The sequence below is a fragment of the Astatotilapia calliptera genome, chromosome 3 (assembly GCF_964374335.1).
Source record: "Astatotilapia calliptera chromosome 3, fAstCal68.1, whole genome shotgun sequence".
In the NCBI taxonomy this organism is placed as follows: Eukaryota; Metazoa; Chordata; class Actinopteri; order Cichliformes; family Cichlidae; genus Astatotilapia; species Astatotilapia calliptera.
Window position 1 is genome coordinate 3208021 of NC_137424.1, and position 14911 is coordinate 3222931.

At 45.5% G+C, this 14911-nt stretch overlaps 2 protein-coding genes and 1 long non-coding RNA gene across 3 annotated transcripts in view; 2 read left to right on the top strand and 1 right to left on the bottom strand.

Moving 5' to 3' along the window:
• LOC145423809 (uncharacterized) overlaps nt 1-6186 on the top strand; it is a 38655-nt gene extending 32469 nt beyond the window's left edge. The window contains exons 3-4 of the mRNA XM_080296677.1: nt 4338-4934; nt 5260-6186. Coding sequence (XP_080152803.1) covers nt 4338-4934; nt 5260-5946 — 1284 coding nt within the window. The 3' untranslated portion in view covers nt 5947-6186. The remainder of the gene's footprint in view (nt 1-4337; nt 4935-5259) is intronic.
• Nucleotides 1-14911, top strand: part of LOC145423945 (ribonuclease inhibitor-like) — a 141627-nt gene that overhangs the window by 78196 nt on the left and 48520 nt on the right. The window lies entirely within an intron of this gene.
• On the bottom strand, nt 1891-4342 carry LOC145424098 (uncharacterized). Its single transcript, XR_013905057.1, has 2 exons — nt 4212-4342; nt 1891-2584 (listed from the first exon to the last, which is right to left on the bottom strand). It is a non-coding gene; the product is annotated as an uncharacterized LOC145424098 (long non-coding RNA).

A 14911-nucleotide genomic window follows, 5' to 3' on the forward strand; every position in this document is an offset into this window, starting at 1 on the left:
AAGCCTGCGTCTCTCTCACGCGGCTAGCGCGCTCCCGGACTCACGTTTAACGCACAGCCCGTAGCCGCTCTCTATTGTTTTGGGTCCACGTGCGCTCTCCTGACCAGCGCTCCCCCGGACTCAAACGTTTCACGCAGAATCACGGTGACGCGTATCTAGGATCCCATTCATTCATTCACACAGTTATAGAGACGCTCTCTGATTGCTTACCGTTGTGTTGCGTTTCGTTCACAGGAGAGTCCTAGAATCCCGTCAGTCGCCGTCCACGAGGGGAGTTCAGACGCTATTCCACCGGCCTGGTCGCGAATTTAACACTCCAGGGCTTTGTCAGGCATCCTAACGGCCTGGTTGTCGACAGTCTACGGCGTGTCCTCTCTCCCCTCAGTGTGCGGCGAAATTCTTGGACTCCGGCTCGTAGGACCAATTACTGTTGGGTCTAAACTCAGACCCCGCTGTATCCAGGACTTATTCCCATGAAAGAAAAGCAAGGCAACAGTGTTCGATCGATTTCTTGCGCAAGGGAGGCCCTTCATCTGTGACCAGCACGTCGAAATGACCACAATGGTGGCCTCCTCTCGCTGCCTTTTATTGACAAACTTCAAACAATAGTTTACAAAACACCTCCGCTTGCAACCCCCCTTTGGTTACAAAGACAAGGACTGTATGTAAATGTATACACTGAGTGTGTGTGTGTGTGTGTGTGACCTCCTGCTGACCAAAGGGTCATAAACCAAGGAAGCTTACATCAAAAGAAACAGATCTTTCAGATAGGATGTATCTACAATAAAACCTCCCCCAGCACAGAGTGGCTGGAGAGGTGGTCAGGATCAAAGGAATGGCTTTGATCCTACTGCTTAAACTAAGACTGTACAAATTTAAGAAACACAATGGCAACATTCAACAATTAGACTTAACAGTTATACAGTCATGGCCAAAAGGTTTGAGAATTGCATAAATATTGGAACCTGGAGAAGTTGCTGCTTAAGTTTTTATAATAGCATTTTGCCTGCACTCCAGAATGTTATGAGGAGTGATCAGATGAACTGCATCGTCCTTCTTTGCCATGAAAACAAACTTAATCCCCAAAAAGCCTTACCACTGCATTTCATTGCTGTCATCAAAGGACCTGCTGAGACCATTTCAGTGATCGTCTTCTTAACTCAGGTGAGAATGTTGGCGAGCACGAGGCTGGAGATCATCATGGCTGTATCCCGATTCAGGTTCTGCAGCTTTAAAGTCCTCACGGGCCGCGTACTCAAAGACCGCTAAGGCCGAAGTGCGAGGCTCGTAGGCTCGTGAAATGGGACGTCTAGCCTCCGTCGCGCTGCCCAGGTTGCCTAGCAACCATGATACTAACAGCTGGAAACGTTTCATACAGCTTTGTTTGACAGAAATGAAGGAGAACATATTTAGTTCATTTGTTTCTACATGAGCTCTGTGTGATTTGATGAGTATCTGAGGCTGAGACCACAGGACTGTGAAACATGATTGTTGGGCTTCATTTCTGTGCTGAACAGTCGTTTAAGATTAGCTGTAAATAACAATTAGCTGATGTTGTTCATGAGACTAAAGTCATCTCACTGTGGTAATGTAAATATAATATGGCCAATATTATAGTTATCATATTAATCACTTCACTCACAGACAAGTATCTGTAACAGTGTGTATATAGATGTATCATATATAAGGGACAAATATTGTTCATGTAATATGTTGGTAATAAATTACTAAATTACTAGTATTACTAGTAATTAAATTACATTACTAAAGTACATTACAAATTAAATTACTAGGCATTACTAAATTTGGCTCAATGCTTACATATATGTGTAAAAAGCAAATGTAGGAGCTTTGATAACTGTGTCTGATAGAATGAAGAGTCGACTGATATATGAAATATTCCTTTATTGGGTGAGAAAATCAGACCATGTCATAACTGCTGTAAGTCACACAGAATAGATATCAGAGCCTTAAACAGGCTGACTTCTGCTAAATGGGTCAAACTGGGCAGAAAGTCTACAAACACATAACATCCTTATAGAATATGATGTAACACTATAGATCAACTTAGCTCAGAATATATAAAGCATATAAACAATTACATCAATATGATGCAACAAACACAGCAGCTACTGATCCAAAATACTCAAAGCGTCATAGAACTGAAACCAACATTTATTTTTAGCTCCATCCTGCTGCTGATACAGACTTTAGGTTTCTGAACATTAAACTTGTTGCTGCCTTTCATAGTGTGTAACTTGAAGGCCCTGAGTACTCTGAGTACTTTCTCCCACACTGGAAACACTGGGATGATCACATTATTTGAACATTACCTAATAAGACTGATTCAGCACAGACAGTTATGTTAAACTTTCCTAGCAGTCCTTCACAAACAGGGAACAGTCTGTCTATTCTCTCCATCTGTCAGCTGCTGCTGGCTCTTCCTCCTCCTCTTCCTCACACACTGCTGAGTTTGTCCTGGTGGATCATCAGGGCTGCAAAGCCTCACAGATGATGTGCAGCAGTGGCTCCCTCACTCTGGACACTTGCAGTCGTCACACATGGAAATCAACTGTGTGATAAGCTGCAGGATTCAAACACAAGTGTAACTTATAAACACATGTTCATACTTTTATTCCACAATCAGAGAGAAAGAAACAGAGAGAGAGTGCAGGACAGACAGACAGGTGACAGTCTCAGGTGTACACACTGCTACACAACAGCACCAGAGAAGCAGGATTTAGTGTTTGTGTTATTACGAGTGTAAACAAGAAGAGTTCCAGATGGTGCAGTGGACACATGTGTGACTGCTGTGATTAAAGCATCTTTCTTTCAGCTTAACGAGTGAACCGTCAGCTTGTTCAAACACACGTTAAAGTGCGTTTGGCTCGACACCACCGAACAGAGGCAGCAATATAACACAGCTAACATTAACAGTGCAGTGAATCCTGCTTGTGCCGTGATGTTCAGGACTGCAAACCGAGCAGCATCACTGACTTTCAGCTTGTTGTGTTTGTGGATATATGACTGACTTTAATTATCCACAAAATCATCACATTCTCTGTCAGATTAAGGTCGACTATTGAACGGCGTATATTTTAAAGGCTTTAAAACCAAGTTAACGCTGAAAGTACAAACATCACTAATGTCACATAACTCTGCCGACAAGGCATAGCTATGGCTATGAAATGCTCTTTGTGTATCACTTCTTCATTATGAAAGATGTCATTAATGCACTAGTAATGTCTTATCTGGAGTATTGTTCAATCATTTGGTCAGCAGCTAATAAGACAGATCTTAACAGACTTCAGTTAGTCCAGAATAAGGCGTCCAGATTAGGGTGAAGATGTTCATACTATACTAATATTGATAAAATGCATAATAACCTTTCTTGGCTTCCTGTACAGGCTAAAATATTCTATGGCTTACTTGTAGTTCTAAAAAAAGCAATTCTGTTAAACACACCACATTTATTCTGCTCAGCTGCAGTATCCAGATGAAATACATCATCATATTACACAGTTTTCAACAAGCTGCAATTTAGTAAATGCTCGAGTTAAAAGTAACGTTTTCTAAAACTGTTACATTTAGAGCAACTTTTAAGTGGAATAAGTTGCCTTAAAAAATTAGAGAATTATTCAAAACTTCAATGAACACTTAAAAGCCGATTTACAGATCTTTTAGTTGTTGTAAATATTGTAAGACATGATTTGTTTTTGAAATTTGTGTAATGTGCCTCAATGTTATTGATATTATTATTATTGATTGCTTATGTTTTAACAATTGTGAAACCTCACTGTGGATGTAAGAGTGAAATTATGTGGATATCTTGAATCCACTTTATTGTGTAATATTTTATGTGAGTATTTCACGGAAGACGAGCAACATCTGTTGGGGAGGGAAGCTAACGGGGTTCCTTTAGAATAAACAAACATAGGATTTATTATCACTGAATAATTCTGTATAAATCTATACAAATTATAGAAATATGTAATAGGAACCAACAAAATAATCTTAATTATAAAATAATGTGTGTGCGTGTGTGTGTGCGTGTGTGTGTGCGTGTGTGTGTGTGTGTGTGTGTGTGTGTGTGTGTGTGTACACAATCAGGAGGGATGGGCGTGATTTTAGTGTTTGAACAGTCATGAATTATCTTTAACAGCAGGTTGGATGTAATGTGTTAGAACTACCAGCAGGTGGGGATAAGAGACCTTTAAGGTGTTTGGTGCCACGCTCCACCTTCAGGTTTAAAACTAGTGTTAATGGAGTTTGAAGGTTGAGTTTGTTCCACGACTGCATTTCACTCACTGCCTCTGTTTGTATCTCTGTCACTGCAGGACCAACATGGAGCCAGAAGTCAGCGCTCTCAGGAGGCCGACAAACCTCACAGAAGAAAGGGAGAGAAAAAACACACCTGTGACGAGTGTGGGAAGTGTTTTACTGTGAAGGCTTCACTAAAACAGCATCAGGTCATCCACACTGGAGAGAGACCGTTCAGCTGTGACGAGTGTGGAAAGTCTTTTTCCTTGAAGGGTTCCCTAAAAACACACCAACTCATCCACAGTGGAGTTAAAGCGTACAGCTGTGATCAGTGTGGCAGAGCTTTTACTCAAAGTAGCCACTTACAGAGTCATCTAGTTACCCACTCTGGAATTAAGCCATACAGCTGTGACATCTGTGGAAAAACTTTCAGCCAGAGAGGGCACCGAAATACACACCTACGCATTCACACCAGACATGATGTGTACTGCTGTGAACAGTGTGGCAAACAGTTTATAACTCAGACAAACTTACAACGACACATGTTTACCCACACTGAGGAGAGACCTTATCGATGTGACCTGTGTGAGAAGACTTTTAAATCTCCACATCACCTGAGACGACACCAACAGATCCACACCAGAAAGAGACTCTACAAGTGCAGCTACTGTGAGGTATGTATTTATATTGTTATCTTGTCATTTTAGCCTGACTGTTTGGAACAACTCTGCTCATTAAACTGTGTTAGCATGTTAGCAATTCTACTGCATGGAAAAGCAGCTCTGAGTGATTATTCAGATTTTCCTTTCAGTTATGATTTTAGTATTTCTGTAGTATTATGGTGGTAGTATTGTAGTTATTGCAGCCCAGTAAACTGAGTGTGTTAACTGAAACAGTCAAATGTAGTTGGACGTCTGCAGAGATGCTCTTTATTTCAGGCGACGTTCAGGATACAAATGTTGAAGGACTGACTTACACTGTCTTTGTGTCTTTGTTTAGAAGCAGAGCGACACAGATGGATCCAGTTCTCAACCCTGTCATCACTGTGGTGGTGGGAAAGACTTTCATTGTGACCTCTGTGGAAAAACTTTCAGTTGGCAAGCTGCCCTTAAAACACATCAACGTAGACACACTGGAGACAAACTGAAATACTGCAAAGAATGTGGGAGAAGCTTCACCACACCAAGTGAGTTAAAACGACATGTACTGATTCACAGTGGGGTTAAAAAGCACCTCTGTGATCAGTGTGGGTCATCCTTCACCACTGAAGGTCAGCTTAAATCACACAAACGAGTCCACACAGGAGAGAAACCACACAAGTGCAGACACTGTGAGAGAAGCTTCTCACAGTCAGGTCATCGTAACCTTCATGAACGTGCACACATGGAAGGAAACTACAGCTGTGACCAGTGTGACAAGAGCTTCAGGAATCTCAGATCATACTCTGCACACAAACGATCCCACGTTACTAATAAACTGTTTCACTGTTACCAATGTGCCCAAACATTCACCTCATTGTCTGCTCTGTGCAAACATCAGCGCGATCACTCAGGGCTGAAATCACTCCCATCACTGGATCACAGTGAATCTGAAGACACAGAAAGATCCTCTGGTTTCTGTGTCAGACTCAAAAAGCTTGAGATCAGGCTCCACAGACTTCAGATAGAATCTCCTGTAAAAATCTGATGAGGCAGCTGTGAATCAAACTCTTCCCCTAGTTCCATTTTAAGCTTTCAAAACTGTCCTACTGTAGAGTTCATGTCAAGTGGTTAGCTTTCTTTTCATCAGTTGGTTGAAAACTGTTTCCTATTATAAAGTTTTACTTTTAATGTATTTTGATCCACATAAATGTTTTCTTGTTCGGGTTCTTTATGTTATTGAATCTTGCAAATGTTAAATAAAAAATTCAAATGTTAAATATCTTCACTGATGGTATAAATAAACTATCCTTTCAGCTTTAGCTCCTAATTTATTCATTATTTATGGATGTAGCACAGCAGCCGTCTCTTGATTAACACATGGAGGGCTCGGGATCTGATGGTGTCGTCTCCCTAATTTGCCCACTCAGTAAATCTCACTCATGGCCAAGAAATTGAAATAAACCTTGTTTCCCTGCTGGATAGTGATCCACTGTAACTCTGCTCCTCCTTCCTGTTTAGGATTTCTGTGGCTGAAGTAAAATTCCCTCCATCCATCACTTATCCCAGCTAACCCAAAGTGAAATAAAGTTTTGCTCGTCTTAAAAAAGCATTACAATAATGGGCATTACCAATGCAAACTGAATGATACAGAAGATGAAAGAAGAGACTTTGATCAGTTAATAAAGCTCATGATCTTGATTCATTGTGGCTGCTACACAGATACTTCTGGGTCACTTCTCTCAGTTAGGAACCTTCCTCACCAAACTGACTGTTGGACCACACCCCTGGTTTCATGAGAAATTGTTTCAGCCATGATTTCTCTTCCTGTATTTCAGAGTAAAGACTGAAGTGACAAATGGAAGCATGTTTAAAAAACAAAATGTGAGAGAGACGTTGAGGTCCTTAGAAGTTACCTGGGTTTTTCTGTCACCCTGCTAGATGTTACACACCTTGTTATTGGACTGATTTCTACTGCTGGACGACTCCTGCGGAGAGTAACAATACTCTTACTAATTAGCTCCCTTTCACACCTTTGGGGATATTTATTTTTGTGTTTGCAGCGCTGTGAGCCAGAACAGCGAGAGAAAAATCTGCAACAGCGACGAGCCGAATGCTTACGTGAATCGCAGCAGCTGCACATGTGCTACGCTGAATTCGAGGATATCTTTGCTCTGGATTTCTATTTCTACTTTTTCATTTCTATATGATTCTTCTTGCATCTAAACAAAGATGATTCAATTTGCTAAATGTTGATGGCTCTTCGTGCTCAGGTGTAAATGAGACGTAATATTTGCTCTTGGTTTGGTTCTCCTGTACAGAACCTTGCAGTACAACAGAAACCTAAAAACATTATTTGTAGTTGTTATTCTTAGTTGTTCTGCTGCCTAAATACCACAGGGTCTGATTATGAAGTTATTGAGCTGCACATACTTTACGACCTGCTTAAGTTCGAGGTCACAGCGTCTGTAGAGCAGCTGGAACATAATGAAGTCTACAAGGTTAAAGTTTTCTGTTGGGTCTGTTTCCACAAACCCCGCTAATTCTAGAGACTTATTCATCATGAAGAAAACAAGACAGTCGATCGATCGATTACTTGCGCAAGGGAGGCCTCTCATCTGTGTCCAGCACGACAATGGCCTCCTCTCGCTGCCTTTTATTGACAAACATCAAACAATAGTTTACAAAACACCTCCCCTTGCAACCCCCTTTGGTTACAAAGACAAGTCACTGTATGTAAATGTATACCGTATTTTCACAACCATAAGGCGCACTTAAAAGTCTTAGATTTTCTTCAAAAAGTACGGCGCGCCCTATAGCGCAGTGCGTCCTGTTTGTTGTAATGAGGACGTAGTAGAGAACACCATGAGAACGCTAATGTCACGGTCCGGGGCAGCGGCCGTGTGGAGAGTGGAAGGAGGACCCAAAACGCAGCACTTATTCAGGTGTGAGGGTGATTTATCGTTAATAACAAACACAAAGTGGAGATGGCAAACAGAACTAAGGACAAAACTAAACTGGGATAAACTACACAGAGGAGTGGCAAACCTGAACATGAAGGGAGAACAGCAGGGAGAACACGCAGAGGATTACACCAGGTAGGAACACAGAGGATGAACACAGACGACGCGACGAGGAGCAGAGGAAATCACACACTATAAATACACAAAGAGACACTGGGAAATCACACACAGGTGGGGGAAACAGCTGGACCTGATTAACCTGACGAGACAGGGGAACACTAACACCAGGGACCAACAGAGGGAGCACAAACCCAGAACCCAGTGTCTAAAATCCCAAACACAAACCATCCCAAAACAGCCATGAATAATAATGAAAGTAATAACAATAAGTACATAAACATAAAGTCACTGAGTCATGGTCGCAGGACCATGACAGTACCCCCCCTCAAGGGCTGGCCCCCGACAGCCACAGAAACACACCACCAGATCCGGGCGGGCGGCAGGGGGCCCAGGACGGAGGGACCGGGCCACGACCATGGACGGAGGCCCCAGAGTCCCAAAACAAAGATGAACACAAAACCCACAGGGGAGCAGAGTCCAAAGCACAGTTCAGGAGGCCGGCCATGAAGAAGGCCGCGGCGGCGCGAAAAGAGTTCGGGAGGCCGGCCGTGCGGAAGGCAACGGCGGCCACTCAGGCAATGGCGGTCCGGGGGGCGGCCGTGCGGAAGGCAACGGCGGCCGCTCAGGCAATGGCGGTCCGGGGGCCGGCCGTGCGGAAGGCAACGGCGGCCAGTCAGGCGACGGCGCTCGGCCAGTAGCCTAGCCAGCGGTCCAGAAAACGGCCGTTTAGCTCCAGACCCAAACGAGGCTGGGCCAGGCGAGGCTGAGGGCACGGAAGCCGGGACCGCAGCAGGCGGAGATGATGATGCAGACACGAAGGCGGGCGGAGATGATGATGCAGACACAAAGGCTGGACCAGACGAGGATGCAGACACAAAGGCTGGACCAGACGAGGATGCAGACACAAAGGCTGGACCAGGCGAGGATGCAGACACGAAGGCTGGACCAGGCGAGGATGCAGACACGAAGGCTGGACCAGACGAGGATGCAGACACGAAGGCTGGACCAGACGAGGATGACACGGAGGCTGGACCAGACGATGCTGATGATGCTGATGCTGGACCAGACGAAGCTGATGATGCTGATGCTGGACCAGACGAAGATGAAGATGAAGCCGGACCAGACGAAGATGAAGATGAAGCCGGACCAGACGAAGATGAAACCGGGCCAGGTGAGGATGAAACCGGGCCAGGTGTGGATGAAAACGGGCCAGGCATGGATGAAGCCGGGCCAGGCGACGATGAAGCTGTAGCTGAAGCTGGGCTAGGCGAAGCTGACGCTGAAGCTGAAGCTGGGCCAGGTGAGGATGAAGCTGGACCAGAACCAGGCGAGGATGAAGCTTCAGGCTGAGGCGTGGCAGTAGCAGGTGGTAGCGCTGCAGGTGATGATACTGCAGGAGGCGGCGCTGCAGCCACAGGTGGAGAAGCAGCCACAGGTGGAGAAGCAGCCACAGGTGGCCGGACGGGATCCTCGGGCCCCCCAGCCGACGTGGCAGTCAGTGTGGCATGAGGCTGGACGGGCTCCTCGGGCCCCCCAGCAGGCGAAGCAGGAGGCTGGACGGGCTCCTCGGGCCCCCCAGCTAGTGAAGCAGGAGGCCGGACAGGCTCCTCGGGCCCCCCAGCTAGTGAAGCAGGAGGCCAGACGGGCTCCTCGGGCCCCCCAGCCGACGTGGCAGCAGGTGTGGCATGAGGCTGGACGGGCTCCTCAGGCCCCCCAGCTAGTGAAGCAGGAGACTGGATGGGCTCCTCGGGCCCCCCAGCGAAAACAGCCGATGAACCAGTGGGCACCGGGGCCCCCGGCACACATGAAACAAAGCCAGTAGGCACGTGGGCCTCTGGCACACATGAAACAAAGCCAGTAGGCACGTGGGCCTCTGGCACACATGAAACAAAACCAGCAGGCACGTGGGCCTCTGGCACACATGAAACAAAACCAGTAGGCACGTGGGCCTCTGGCACATTTGAAACAAAACCAGTAGGCACGTGGGCCTCTGGCACATTTGAAACAAAACCAGTAGGCACGTGGGCCTCTGGCACACATGAAACAAAACCAGTAGGCACGTGGGCCTCTGGCACACATGAAACAAAACCAGTAGGCACGTGGGCCTCTGGCACACATGAAACAAAACCAGTAGGCATGTGGGCCTCTGGCACACATACGGAGGGCTGCAGCTGCGCAGAGCACTGACCCTGCTCAGGCAGTGACAGCCCGGTGCAGTTCACAGCTGGCATCTTGGCCACCAGGGGTCCAGAGTAAGCTGAGGGCAGCAACCCCGCCTCTGGGGAAGCCCCGGAGTGAGTAACAGTCACTAATGTTGCCAGCTGTTGAGGAACAGGTCCGTAATGAAACAGTTTGTCTCCCTGCTCAGAAACAGCGGTGGAAAAACAGTGTGAAAATTGTGGCTTAAGGGAGGCTAATGGTTGAGCTACAGACTGGGAAGCTTGTGGCTGGACACAGAACTGAGCCGGAGAATGGTGATAAAGTCCTGGCTCAGAAGGAGCGGCAGAGAAACAGTCTCTCGGTTTCACAGAGGGTCTGTACACGCCCACTTGCGAAGGATCCGTTACCACGAAGGTAGGTAAGCGATCCGAACAGTCTCCCATCCCGCTCTGAATAGCCCCAGAAAACAGAGTCCCGGAATCTGGGGAAGCCAGAACATGTCGCTCGCTCACCGCCTCGGGCTGCTCGAAAGTAAAAGCAGACGGGGGGCTTTCCAGCCACAGGTCGATCAGCTCCTGTGTGGCGTCGATGAGCGTCTCCCGTAGCTCCCTGGATGGATTAAGCGCTGCTGGGTCCATCTTGTGGTCGCGTCGTACTGTCACGGTCCGGGGCAGCGGCCGTGTGGAGAGTGGAAGGAGGACCCAAAACGCAGCACTTATTCAGGTGTGAGGGTGATTTATTGTTAATAACAAACACAAAGTGGAGATGGCAAACAGAACTAAGGACGAAACTAAACTGGGATAAACTACACAGAGGAGTGGCAAACCTGAACATGAAGGGAGAACAGCAGGGAGAACACGCAGAGGATTACACCAGGTAGGAACACAGAGGATGAACACAGACGACGCGACGAGGAGCCGAGGAAATCACACACTATAAATACACAAAGAGACACTGGGAAATCACACACAGGTGGGGGAAACAGCTGGACCTGATTAACCTGACGAGACAGGGGAACACTAACACCAGGGACCAACAGAGGGAGCACAAACCCAGAACCCAGTGTCTAAAATCCCAAACACAAACCATCCCAAAACAGCCATGAATAATAATGAAAGTAATAACAATAAGTACATGAACATAAAGTCACTGAGTCATGGTCGCAGGACCATGACAGCTAAAGGGTGAAGTGTGCGCGTTGAGTCCGCCCCTGCCGGTGGCGGACTCCCTCAGGTGTCGGTGTGTTGGTGGTTCTTTGTGTCTGGGGGTGGGCGTCCGGGTACACACCGGCTCACTCCTTGGCGGCCGCTTGTCAGGGCCTGGGGCCTGGGGCTCGCTTGGGCCCCTTTGGAGGTGGGGTGCCCCCGGCCTCTCGGCCTGGGGCTCGGTCACTCAGGCACAGCTGGGGGCCGGCGGAGCTCACGGGCGCGTCACTGCAACTCCCCCTGACTTCTGCTCCACGGCTGCTGGGCGAGCCCTCATCTGGGACTCTCCTCAGCTCTTACTGGAACAGTGGCGCGGCTGCCCCTCTGTTGGTCTTCCATGGTCTCTTGTGTTCTGGGGGCCTCTGGATGTCTGGAGTTTTGATCTCCTCCATACCCGCTTCACACCCTGGAGGACGGGGCTGTGGCCCCCCCACACTCCCTAGCAGATCATTACATGGAGAAACTTTTGGAATGCAAGCATGCTGATCCACACAGGTATGCACACATGGGTATTCACAGACGCGGACTAAAGCTTTCTTGGCTGCTGCCTCAAAGCACACTGTGCGCTGTCTATCTTGCGTGCTGCACAATATCGTTTATTATTTAGTAACTATTGATATCTATGACTAGCTAGTTTATTGTGATGGTGCTTTGTTTTCTCTATTATTATGTTGCTCTTTGTTGTTTGCTGTCTCCTCTGTTTGTTTTTTTTTTTGTTTTTTTGTTTTTTCTCCATACAGGTGACCCAGGAGTTTTTTTTTTTTTTTTTTTTTTTTTTTCTCTCTCTCTTCCCCCCCTTCTCACCGTCTCTTCTTCCCTTTGGTTTTCTTTCTTTCTCTCCCCCTCTTTCTCTCATTCATTCCCCCTGTCCTATTTATTAAAAAAAAAAAAAAAGAAAAAATGACAAAGGATGAACTGAAGCTCTGCCATCACGTAATGTCGCATACTGCTGTTTCTGATGTCATTTAGAAAAAAAAACAAAAAAGAAGTGTGCGCGTTGACTTTATCGCACATACCTGTATAAAAGAACAGGTATGTGCGTTATGCAGAACATCGTTGTTTTAACAACCCTGAAAATGGCAAAGAGACACGCTTACGAAGCACAGTTTAAACTGAAGGCCATCAGCTACGCGGAGGAACATGGAAATCGAGCAGCGGCGAGAGAATTTAAGATGAACCCTTTAAGACCTACCATAGAACCAAGTCCGCCAGAGCTTATATTATATTTTTACATGCTGTGGAGCCATTTTTGGGAGCATTTCAAGTTGCTATACATCAATACAACCATTATAGCCCAAACTTTAATAATATGTCTGCATTAGGTGCATAGTAATTACATAAATTGCAAAAAAGTGCAATAAACTACAAAAAAATTGAAAATCGTTTTTGTTTTTTTAACATATATTTCTAGTTAGAGAAATTTAAGAGGCTCATCCCTCAAAATTGTAAATACAAAAAAGTTGCACAAACTAGTTTCCCACCACAGGAAATTTATTTTGAGTGTCTTCATAGTTTTATTTTTGAAATACACCAATTTTTATACAATGCAGGAAAAACGAAAATAAATATTATAGTGCAAATTTGCAAAAAAGCAGCATATGCATCAAAATAAACTATTTCCAGCAGTGCAATATGAGTCCTAAGCATCCCAGAAATGACACAGAAATTCATGAAGTCAAACATAACTTTTTAAAACACAAGTATAGGCTCATAAAGCCCCGATTGTAAAAAAACTACATTTCCGCAAAATGACGTCACTTCCGGTTTCGGGCAGGTCATGCAGTCATGTGATAGTTCACGCTGATGGACGTAGGAAGTGTTACAAACAGCTGATCGGATCGGCGAAGCATGTTTCTGGAATATCATGTTTTTGTTGCTGCAAGTGATTTTCATCCAGTTTTTGCAAAACTATATGTGGAAGGAAACTGTGACCGAGGACATTTAGGACAAGCTGATGGCAGAAATGTGAGTACAACTCCTCCAGTTTCATATGCAAAAAAAATGATTGCGCTAGCTTACGTGGTTGCAGAGCTACTGGGATTTAAAAATAGTTACGCAAAACAGAGCGTGCCCGCTCCGATCGGCGGTAAAGGGTTAACGAATCGATGGTTCGCAAATGGAGGAAGCTGGAAAACAAGCTCCGGCAGGTCAAGAAAACGCAGCTGAGTTTCCGCGGACATAAGGCGAGGTGGCTCGAGTTGGAGGAAAGACTCGAGCGGTGGATCATCGAGCAAAGAACGAGCGGGAGAAGCGTTTCGACGGTCACCATTCGGCTAAAAGCAGTTTCACTAGCTGAAGAGATGAACATTGAACATTTCCGAGGAGGCCCGTCTTGGTGCTTTCGTTTTATGAAATGGTGCCATTTTTCCATCCGGACCAGGACTACGGTAGCGCAGCAACTTCCAGCGGATTATAAGGAAAAGCTGGCCATCTTCCGCTCCTACTGCAGCAAACACATCGCCGACAAACACATCCAGCCCAGCCACATCACAAACATGGACGAGGTCCCACTCACTTTTGACATCCCGGTGAGTAGGGTTGCCAACTCCCTGAAAAATAAATAAAGGACACCTCGTGGCCAGGGCCGGGCAACCCAGTTCACCCTTCCCAGTGTGGTGAATTTTGTAGCTCTTTTTTTTGTGTGTGAAATTATTTTTTTAACCATTTGACTTGAATTTGATTTATGCAGATGCATATTCTTTGTGATATGACCATATGGGAAACAAATGATCATTTAGCCATTTATTTTTAGCTCAAAATGACAACATTAACACAGTAAAACAGGTCTCTTTCTTAAACAGAAGCCTGTCATGCTTAACTTTTGAGAATATAAGTAAATCTTTCTTTAAAAGAACTCTGTCCTGCTTAACTTAAAATTATATAAATTAATAGAAAGCAATAGAACAAAATTATCCTTGTAACAGTGCACATATAGTGCATTTAGTACAATTGGCTTCAGTTGAGGTATTATTTCAGCTTTTCTAAAGCTAATCAGCTGCTCCTGTTTGTAAACCCGCTTGTTCCCATGATTACGCATCATAACTCATCATCATTATTAATCTATGTATTACTTTTACGTATTAGTGATCTATTTGTTGTAATCATCTATCCTTGCAGTTGTTTATTACACAAAATAAGTTATATTATCACACTTCTGGCCACATAGCGCTGATATTCACTGCACATGCCCATATTAACCTTAACCAGAGGGTTTAAAAAAACAAACCAGTGTTTACATACCATATCTGCTTCTGCCGTGGCCTGGTGGACAAAAAAAATGGTTAAGGGTTCCCCGAGCTTTCACGCCCCTCATGTTCTTCATGTGCCCACCACTAGAAGCATGCCTATGGAAAAAGTGCTCTGGCACAGTGCAGTGCGCTTTATAGGTGTTATCGTGCATTTTCCCAGCCCAGTGTTTCCCTTTTCCCATTCCTCCCTGTACTTTCGCAGCCTTTTTTTCTTTCTCTGGGCGAACAAACATTGCTGCTCTAATGCTGGGCTTACACTGTGCGATTTTTGGCCCATTTTGAGACGATTTTTGAGTCATGCGACCGATTTGGTGATC